Source organism: Danio rerio, chromosome 12, assembly GCF_049306965.1.
Source record: "Danio rerio strain Tuebingen ecotype United States chromosome 12, GRCz12tu, whole genome shotgun sequence".
NCBI classification, from domain to species: Eukaryota; Metazoa; Chordata; class Actinopteri; order Cypriniformes; family Danionidae; genus Danio; species Danio rerio.
In genome coordinates this window covers 160001-171379 of record NC_133187.1, presented here as the reverse complement: position 1 = coordinate 171379, position 11379 = coordinate 160001, and the positions used below count along the sequence as shown (strand labels likewise).

Genomic DNA, 11379 nt, shown 5'->3' with positions numbered 1-11379 from the left:
CATCTGCACAGACAGCACAGCAGTGTCAGCGGTGTATCGTGACATTCCAGTATTCAGCCTAATGCCACATGGTTTGCCGTGTAAATCTGCTCTTATATTTCCTTCAGTGTTTAACATTTATAAAAACAACAAACATAAAATCTAGAAAACCAAACCGACACATGACAAACGGTTACCGGCTTAACCAGCACAGACCTGCAAATATTATATAAACATGTCAAAATACAACACCGCACAAACAAATGAGACGCTTAAATGTCCCTGAAATCCAACCATGTAAACCTCATAATTAAAGAGAAATGAAGGCGAATAACTGCCAGAAGAGTTCTGAAGATGAAGATCAGCTCTTCACACATGCGGGTCGCTGCTCACGCTCAGCTTTGCTCAATGAAAGGCAGATTTCAGACTTCGTGTCATCTTTACTAACTGTGTTCAGGTAAAGGTTAATGTGATGAAGTGCTGAAGCCCTCTCAGTGGAGAACTGACTGAGATTATAGAGTCAGAGTTGGCGGATCTCTGCGGTGTGTGTTCTGCTGCCCAAGAGGAGGCGCAGTATCATACCGACACACTGTACATCATCAATGAAGCATCGGCATCCAGTCAATTCATCATCTGTTGAGCATTACCTCTACAATAATAGACGTCAGTAAACAGTTTATTACTGCAGCTACAAATGCTCCATTCTTGACTCATAAACATGTATAATGTGCTTAATAATTGTACTTTCATACTTTAATGATTTATTTTTCATTTCTAAATTAAGTATTGTATTATTTACAAACCAGCTGTGTTTAAGAGTAGTTGAGGGTTTTCGGATCATTCAGAATGAGTTAGTAAATGATTAATAACTATTATAAATACCTAATCACTTATAAATGATGATTAAAGGCTCAGAATCAAATGAACAATAATCTGCAATCCTGTCTAAAGAGTCAAATGACTGTAAAGTTCAAGCATTGCCGAATAACAGGAGTGTCAAAATACAAAATAAAACTGGATAAAACAACAACATAATAATTGAACAATATAATAAGATGCAATGTTTAAACTCTACAGGGATTTTATTTTAGATTAGCTTGCAAAGATTTATTTGCAGTTGGTAAGAGCAGTTTCATTTGTGTGTCTTTAAATGAAGAGGAATGAATGATGTTGTTTTTCCTGTTGAGAACTTAACTGAGCCTTTATTTGTCATTTATAGAGCATTAATACTCCTCACTTTAGATTAGCTCACAAAACTAGATGAAGTTGAGTTCATAAAGCATTTATTAACATACAGAGCAACCAATGCCTGAATAATAAGACACATAAACGTTGATTTCAATAGTTATTAATCATTTACTAACTCATTCTGAATGATCCGAAAACCCTCAACTACTCTTAAACACAACTGGTTTGTAAATAATGCGAATGAAAAATAAATCATTAAAGTATGAAAGTACAATTATTAAGCACATTATACATGTGTTTATGAGTCAAGAATGGAGCATTTGTAGCTGCAGTTATAAACTGTTTACTAACGTCTATTATTGTAGAGGTAATGCTCAACAGATGATGAATTGACTGGATGCCGATGCTTCATTAATGATGTATAGTGTGTCGTTATTATAAAGTGGTACTGGAGTTCCTCCATCAGACACACAGCTCTGCTCCAGCAAACCTCATACAGCTGGTAGAAACACACACTGACGTCTGACACACTGGATCTGGACATCTGAGCCAGAAAACACCGCAGATCTCAACACCACCGAGACGTATTAAAGCTGCTGTTATTAACTCATCACAGCTGTGGAGGAATCAGACGAGCTGAGAAACGGCAGAGCGACACCAGCCCAGTCTGAACTTAAAAACAAAGCCAAGAAAGAGTTCAGGTTACTGTCATCATTATTATTCATTATTATGGGCATGTCGTTATTATACAGCTACTGACGGTGGAGTTTACTCTGCTTATAAACACTGAACACCTGAATGTCCAGTCCTGAGCATCATCACTTCTGTTTAATGCAGGTGAATGAGGCACAAGCGGAGGTCCAGTCAGTCTTCAGCCATTCCTCTGATCCATGTGTGGAGTTCTCAGACTGACGGTGCGCAGGTCTGCTCCTCAATAACAGCACCGTCTCCACTCCACACGCAGAAACACAAGCACACAACATGATGGAGTTTCTCATTTAATTTATAAAAAATGCATATACCCACTGAAGCTGAACAACATCTACCACTTACTATCCTGGTGGAGCGTGTACTCTCCGTGTACTTTCAGTTTGCATGAACAGAATAAAATTATATTAACAGGCAAAGAGACAACACAAAGATAACAAACACAGCCGACGACATCTCCAATATAAAGGAAAACAACAGGGAGCAAATCAACATCATAAACTAAGATAAGTGCAGTAATGCGCCCAGACCTAGGAAATATTCATCTGCATTATTCCTTTCGTCTTCTGCAGAGTCCTGCGGCCAGAAGCCAACCGGAGACAGCACATCTTCTCAACACGTTCATGCAAGCGGATATATCTGAACAGAGTACAAATGGAAATAGATTGATCTCATAGAGTACTGGGCAAAATATGAAGAGGAGGACGCGAGTAAACATCGTCTGATCTGTATCTCCAACCCTCTATAGTGTTTCATTTAGCAGAAAATTATAAGAATACAACTGAAGAGCTACATTCATCTCCATGAGCACAAGTCCACGTGTAGAAAACAAAGCAAACTGGAAAACAAAGGCAGAGGAGTTCCCTCCAGCACTCTTGTGTATTTGTGCCCTAGGGAACACACGCAGATCCTAAAGAACACGTATGACAAAATACTGCATATATCTACTGAAGACTGCATCAGGTGGTGGACGGGGTAGCTGCCATGATACAGGAAATAAACTCCAGATTTCCCTTAGCCGGAGAGGAAACCGCTGATGTGTCCACGTGTCAGTATGAAGCAGACATGATGAGCAGGTTCACATCTGAAGAGCCGGCGGGTGCTTTCTGTGCGGTCTAAACGGGGGATTCGCGAACACACGGTTGATACACATGCGTGACAATTACATAAATATTCATATACGTCATTGGCCGGTGGTTTGTTCAGGGAACACAGAGGGATTCGTCTGTTTGCTCTCCATCCATGTTCAGCCCAGAGGAATCGAGACCTTGCATCTTCAAGTAGGCTATAATCATATAGGTGTGTGTGTGTGTGTGTGTGTGTGTGTGTGTGTGTATCTGAGTATTTACCTACTGATGTAAAAGGCTCAGCGTCACCGCCTGCCTAACGGCTTCATCTCTCCATTTGGCACCTTGATTCGTTAACAGGTGAAGCGGTGCAGCAGGTGTGGAGAAACTAAATCATGGGTGGAGGTTAGAGGTCAGAGGTTACTGGATGTCTAGTCAGTGTGGTCCTGCTGCTGTCCGGCGTCTCCATCCTCCATCTTCAGCCGTTTGCTGTCGGGCTGCTCCACCTGCTCTCCGTTCTGTCGTTTGGTTGGTAGTGATGCTGATGCGGAGGCGTGAGTCGCCAACATGTGCAGCGGACTCGCTAAAAAACAGACAGATATTGCATTAAGCATCGCTCAAACTGAAGAAACGTCACCAGCGCAGCTCTGCCGATACAGCTGTAGCCGTATAATTAGCATTAGCGTCTCCTCACCGGTGCTGGCGGAGCCCTGTATCGCCGCCGCCGCCACATGCGTGCCGTTCTGCGTGATGGGTTTGACGGGCAGCTGGTGCTGACCCCGCGGTGCGACAGCGAGCGGCTGCAGGACACGGCTGGAGGCTCCTGGAGCTGCAGCGACCGCAGGCACCGGCTCCACGGTCACTGCGGAACAGGAGAGCAGCGTTACAGTAGACACAAACACTCACACGCTCTCACACACACATGCAGCAGGCTGACCTTTGACCTCCTGCGCGTCCCCGTTCTGCTGCTCCGCCCTGAACACACACGCCGCCGGGATCTGGTGCAGCAGGTGCAGCGTCTGCATGACGGGCTGCGGCGCGGCGCTGGACGCCGGTGTGGCCACACTGAAGCTCACGGGTTTGAGGCTCTGCTGAAGCGGCTGCTGCACCGCAATCAGCACCGGAGAGCCTGCAGAGGAACACACACACACACACACACACACACACACACACACACACACACACACACACACACACACACACACACACACACACACACACACACACACACACACACACACACTGATCTGAGGACAGCATTACTGAACACCAGAGAAGAAGGGCAACACAATACACACTCACAGACAGACAAACACACACACACACACACACACACACACACACACACACACTCACAGACAGACAGACACACACACACACACACTCACAGACAGACAGACAAACAAACACACACACACACTCACAGACAAACACACACACACACACACACACACACACACACACACACACACAGACAGATAAACACACACACACACACACACTGACAGACAGACAGACACACACACACACACACTCACAGACAGACAAACAAACACACACACACACACACACTCACAGACAGACAGACACACACACACACACACACACACTCACAGACAGACAGACACACACACACACACACACACACACTCACAGACAGACAAACAAACACACACACACACACACACTCACAGACAAACACACACACACACACACACACACACACACACACACACACACACACACACACACACAGACAGATAAACACACACACACACTGACAGACAGACAGACAGACAGACACACATCTGACCTGGTGTGTTCTGGGTGAAGCAGGACTCCTGAATGACGGCCAGTTTGGGCTGTGGGGCTGCAGCGGCGCTGGGTTCGGGCTCCAGGGGCAGCGGTGACCCCTCTCTGGAGCTGTCTGGAGTCTGAACGCCACTGGAGTGAGCCGACAGCACCCCGGTGTGTGTGGGAGAGGCCGGAGCACTCCTGAGAGACAGAACACACACACTGATTACAGCCCACAATACACACACACACACACACACACACACACACACACACACACACACACACACACACACACACACACACACACACACACACACACACACAGCTCTTGCTGAATCGCTGAAGGCCTCAGCTGTACATCACTTTGGAGAAAGGAGTCTGCTACATGACAATGTAAACATCCAGCAGTGTGTGTGTGTGTGTGTGTGTGTGTGTGTGTGTGTGTGTGTGTGTGTGTGTGTGTGTGAGAGAGATGGAGAGGGAGATGGTGAGGGGGCCTCTAGAGTCATTCTCATCACGTGTCGATCACTCATGCTCATCCTGGTGTGGGATTTAAGGTTTGGGACTGCTGAAGTCTGTTCTGAAATGAAAGTGTCAGACGTGACTGATGCGCGACTCGCATTGACAGGTGGAAATCTGATCTACCTGCTTCCACTGCAGACACGAGAACACAGATCCCGTTCATATTGACTACATTTCCACATATGAACAGGGCCTGAATCTGATCCGAGTTAATCTGAATCCATGTGATTTGTTCCCACGGACACCTTCATGGGCCAAATCCCATCTGTGTCACATGACTGGAGAAACACATCGGATTTGAGTCACCTGAACAGCGCAGTGTAAATGCAGTGATCCCTGTGAGATTTGATGAAGACGGGATCAAACAGGATTAACTTTACCAGATCAAGATCTCAATTCAAACCTGCGCAACATGAACGATCAATGATGAAGATCTGCATATGATTATTGATCCTCCTAATCGCTGCAGTCAGCCCTGAGAGTGTTTGATCAAGAGAGATTCAGCTTTTACACTTCAGTTACAAACACTTAAACAGCACAGCAGCAGTGGGAGAACAGCGTGTAGCTCAGATATAGACAGTGATGATGATGATGATGATGATGGGGAGACTACGATCAGCCTTAATCAACTGGGCAGTGGTGAATGAGCGACGCTGGTGAAAGCAGACACAGTGCGCAGACAACAGGTGGCGCCAAACAGCCATCAGCATGACGTCACAGAAGAGGCTTTCAGGAGTGACCCAGCTACACCATCACAACACATGAAGCTGAATGAGGGAATCATTAACCGCACATCCACATGAGCTGCTGGACTGTCACATGTCTATATCAGCATCATCAGCAGCAGAGATCAGACCTCGTGCTGAATATTCTCCTGGTGTGTCTTATCATTGCTCCTCAGCTGTCTGTTAAAGCAGTGGGTTTCTGCAGGAATATTTCTATATAAGTGGAAAGCAAATGACATCAGTCTCCTCTCGGTATTGCTGATCTGATGAATGATCCGATCCGTCACTCAAAAACTGGGGTGCGATCCGAACCGGGAGACTTGTGATCTGTTACACCACTAGTGTGCATACAGCAGAGCGTGTGTGTGCTCATGAGTATATACATACAGCACAGCAGTGTGTGTGAGCGTGTGTGTGCTCATGAGTATATACATACAGCACAACAGTGTGTGTGAGCGTGTGTGTGCTCATGAGTATATACATACAGCACAACAGTGTGTGTGTGTGTGTGTGTGTGTGTGTGAGCTTGTGTGTGTGTGTGTGTGAGCGTGTGTGTGTGTGCTCATGAGTATATACATACAGCACAACAGTGTGTGTGAGCGTGTGTGTGTGAGCGTGTGTGTGTGTGCTCATGAGTATATACATACAGCACAGCAGTGTGTGTGTGTGTGTGTGAGCTTGTGTGTGTGTGTGTGTGAGCGTGTGTGTGTGTGCTCATGAGTATATACATACAGCACAACAGTGTGTGCAAGCGTGTGTGTGTGAGCGTGTGTGTGTGAGCGTGTGTGTGTGTGCTCATGAGTATATACATACAGCACAACAGTGTGTGTGAGCGTGTGTGTGTGAGCGTGTGTGTGTGTGTGCTCATGAGTATATACATACAGCACAGCAGTGTGTGTGTGTGTGTGTGTGTGTGTGTGTGTGTGTGTGTGTGTGTGTGTGTGTGAGCGTGTGTGCTCATGAGTATATACATACAGCACAACAGTGTGTGTGAGCGTGTGTGTGTGAGCGTGTGTGTGTGTGCTCATGAGTATATACATACAGCACAACAGTGTGTGTGAGCGTGTGTGTGAGCGTGTGTGTGTGCTCATGAGTATATACATACAGCACAGCAGTGTGTGTGTGTGTGTGTGTGTGAGCGTGTGTGTGTGTGTGTGTGAGCGTGTGTGTGTGTGTGTGTGAGCGTGTGTGTGTGTGTGCTCATGAGTATATACATACAGCACAACAGTGTGTGTGAGCGTGTGTGTGTGAGCGTGTGTGTGTGTGCTCATGAGTATATACATACAGCACAGCAGTGTGTGTGTGTGTGTGTGTGTGTGAGCGTGTGTGTGTGTGTGTGAGCGTGTGTGTGTGTGTGTGTGAGCGTGTGTGCTCATGAGTATATACATACAGCACAACAGTGTGTGTGAGCGTGTGTGTGTGTGTGTGCTCATGAGTATATACATACAGCACAGCAGTGTGTGTGTGTGTGTGTGTGTGTGTGTGTGTGTGTGTGTGTGTGTGTGTGTGAGTGAGTGAGTACCTGGATGACAGCGGCCCCAGCGGCGTCCTGAAGCAGGGCACTCCTCTGGGTCTGCGCTTCCGGAAGGCCTGGTCCATCAGTTTGCCTTCAGACGACGGGTCGATCCTCCAGAAAGACCCCTTCCCCGGCTCCTCCTGAGAGCGCGCCACTTTGATGAAATAGCGGTTTAACGACAGGTTGTGACGAATGGAGTTCTGGAACACACAGCAGACATGTGATCAGCCGAGGACAGAAGAAGCAGGATCTGTAATATCATTAAACACGCGACACGTTCAGCTGCTACAGATGAGGAGCTCAGCCGCAGCACTGCATTAATGAAGACAGAGGACTTACAGAGGATAAGAACGTGTGTGTGTGTGTGTGTTTGCGTGCGTGTGTGTGTGTGTGTGTGTCCTGCAGCTGTGTTTATAATGTACACAGAGCAAACACAGTCCTGGGGTCTGTTCTTCATACCTCGCTTAAATGATCTCAGATGATTCGGCAGATCCTGGATCTGTTCATCTTGATCACTGATCTCTGGCTAATTTGGTTCTTTAAACAAGTTCACGAATCAGATTAAAGTGTCTGGATGAGCTGATCTGAGATCTGTGTGTGTTGTGAAGGACAGATCTGTCCATCCTCCAAATCATGATCAGCAGTGCAGCGATTGGCTGACGGCACAGCAGCGTGATGACATCATCTGATTAATATTCATTTATCCATGTGAGCAAAATTACAGAAGATTAGCAGTAAACAGTGTGTGAAATATGACACGCAATGTAATGTAATGTAATGTGTATTGATATAGCGCATTTATTGTGTACGGCAATAACTCTCCACATGTGCTGTGAGCTGCAGTCATCTGTCGAGAGCAATTATCAAGTATTTCAGAGCATTTCAAAGTGTTTAGTTCTACAGTTAGAGCAGATTTCTTTATTACAGTAGCCTATAGGATAGAGCAGCAAAATTATGGGTAAAAAGATGGCGATCTCGATTCGACCCCCAGACGATCTTAATCCAGCTTTTCTACGATCTGTCAATCATATCTTCCAGTTCAGGAGAGAAGCAGTGGCGGCCGCACAAGTCTTCACACTGTTTTACATGCGTTGTTCAGCAGCGTGGACACCTCACAGTGCTGCATTTATAAGATATAATTCACCTCAAACATGTCATTTCTGTCTTCATGTAATGTATTTGTGACCACAAAATCACACGTGACGTGAGCGGACCGTCAGCTGTTACCACAGAGAGAGGGCGCGCGCCTGTGAATGAAGTCTACTGTAGAGAACAGAACCTGCGTCCGCTGTGAGGAACAGCTGATAAAGCTGTGAATAACACTCAGTCTGTGGCACAGTGATGGTTTGGGAGCCGTGCGGGAAGTGAACCGCTCTCAGCAGTGAAAATGAAGCCGAGAGCGCACCGTGTTGCAGATGAAGCTGACTGATTCCAGCCCAAAACCCGCCGAAATGCAAAATTCAGCATTGATGAGCAGAACACATCTAAAGTCTGTTCAAGTCCACGACTCCAAGTCTACACAAAATGTAGAACTTTACCCAACAGTACAGCTACACAAAGCCTGTCGCTGTTTACCATGTGTGTGAGAATAACGATAATAATAGCCCACTCACACTGCCCTGTACCTTACATCTACAGAATCCCGACAAACCCCTCATCTTTATTTCAGGATAAAAAAATCTCACTTTATCCAGAACCCTGCAGCTCCCTCTACAGGCCTGCTCAAGCTTTAATGGGCGTAAGAAACAACTGTATACTTTAATTTTGCATCAAAAAAGCATTTTGGCATCAAACTGATATCAATATTTTGATACCAGAACTGTTACTACGACAACAACTCTCAGATGAGCTCTGAAGAACGAAACCATCCCGGATCTGTCAAACCCTCAACATCCAAACCCAGCTGAGTGACCCACAGATGAAGAACACACCCCACATGTGCAAATGTGAGAGCAGAGACAGTGCACAGCCACACACACACACACACACACACACACACACACACACACACACACACACACACACACACACACACAGAGAATCTTACATCCTGTCAGCAGCTTCATCACATAACAGCACGACACAACATCATCATGTCATACACAGTAGCCCAGGGAGGTCTACAGTTACATGACAAGACGTCAGGAATGAAGCACACACACACACACACACACACACACACACTCACTCACCTGCCAGCCCTTGTCGGCCGTCCTGTAGTATGGGTAGTTCTTGGTGATGTGTGTGTAGATGCCGTTGAGCGTCAGCTGCTTGTCTGGAGCCATCGTGATCGCCTGAACTATCAGCTGAGCGTACGAATATGGCGGCTTCGAGTCATCCTGTGCAGAATAGGATTCACAACACACACACACACACCAGTGTTTAGCCTTAAGGGTTTGTTCTAGTGGCCCGGTCAGGCTGGTACTTCTGATTTGTACTTGTCCTGCCTAAAACAGAAGTGAACAGCTTCTCCTGAGCCACACACGCTACATAATGTGCCAAACGCCGAACAGAACTCAGCAGAACTCTTCTGTAAACACAGCTGACCTGTAGAACATGAACTAAACTCTCTCCCTCTCATCAGTGCAGAAATGAACACAGTATAAGACGACACTATGGCGAGCGGTCAGCAGGTGAGGTGCGCACAGGTGATCATCTCTCAGTAGAGTTCAGCTCTCCTTCAGCATCACACTCCTCATCAAGCACACATTCACCAGGAGGAGAGACGACACCCTGCCTGCTCCTCATCCTCATCCATATAGCTGTACATGTGCCTGTCACACACACACACACACACACACACACACACACACACACACACACACACACACACACACACACACACACACACACACACCCTGATGCCGCTGGGACTGGAACCTGCAACCTTCTGTCAGAGAGGCAGCAGTGCAGACCACGGTGCACATCAGGCCCCGTTTACACCAATATGTTTTAGTTTAAAGCGCATGAGTTCTGCTGCGGTTCCGCCGTCCGTCCACACTACAGCAGAGTGTTCCAGCACTCCAAACAGAGCATTTATAAACGCTGAAGAGGACATCTTCATTTTAAAGCACTGCTGCTGTGTGTCAGTGTGGACGGGGGAAACACAGACATCTGAACACGGAGACGCGGCTGCAGACACACACACACACACACACACACACACACAAGTCTCCTACTTTGGGGCTGTCTCCTCCAGATGCCTCCTTGTCGATCTCGGACTGTGAGTTCTCGTTGATCAGCTCGGCTGTGAGTCCACGGCCCATCCGGTAGCTGGAGAGGCCGGCACCGCGAGGACTGGACGGGCAGGAGTTAGCAGCGCTGTGGACATACACACACACGCACACACACACACACACGCACACACGCACACACACGCACACACGCACACACGCACACACGCACACACGCACACACGCACACACACACACACACACGCACACACACACACACACACACACACACACACGCACACACGCACACACACAGGTATGAGCAGTGCAGTGCCAGCCCTGTGCTGGTGATGTGGGTTCTGCTCACCTGATGGTGCCGGTGGGCGAGGGCAGCGGGCTGCGCAGGTGTGTGATGTTCTCCGGGATGCTGATGGTCAGCGGGGAGATCTGCGCCTTCACCGGAACCTCCAGCGCACCCCTGCACTCCCGCTGGTCACTGCACAGCGCCGTGAAGCTGATCTTTATATTAGTGCTGGGGAAGCGGAGCGTGCACCTGGAACACAGCACAGCGCCACTTACACACACACTCATGGAGACACCGGCGAGCAGCGCTTACACACGCTTACACACACACACACACACACACACACACACACATAGAAACACCGGCTCCTGGGTGTCTTTGTTGCCATGGCAATGAGAAG

The 11379-nt window shown here is 47.3% G+C and overlaps 1 protein-coding gene across 2 annotated transcripts in view; it reads right to left on the bottom strand.

Moving 5' to 3' along the window:
- Positions 1-2152: 2152 nt before the first annotated feature.
- Positions 2153-11379, bottom strand: part of foxk2a (forkhead box K2a) — a 10048-nt gene continuing 821 nt past the window's right edge. Inside the window, exons 2-10 of one of the 2 annotated variants that reach the window (XR_012387486.1) lie at positions 11043-11228; positions 10682-10823; positions 9695-9841; positions 7509-7702; positions 4756-4937; positions 3880-4071; positions 3637-3804; positions 3225-3525; positions 2153-2514 (exon numbers count right to left, since the gene is read on the bottom strand). Coding sequence is in view for 1 of the 2 variants with exons in the window: in NM_001197257.1 (NP_001184186.1) it covers positions 3374-3525; positions 3637-3804; positions 3880-4071; positions 4756-4937; positions 7509-7702; positions 9695-9841; positions 10682-10823; positions 11043-11228 (1363 nt within the window). In the remaining variant the exon portion in view is untranslated. Of the gene's footprint in view, positions 3526-3636; positions 3805-3879; positions 4072-4755; positions 4938-7508; positions 7703-9694; positions 9842-10681; positions 10824-11042; positions 11229-11379 lie in introns of both variants that reach the window. The other variant, NM_001197257.1, reaches the window with a different exon arrangement.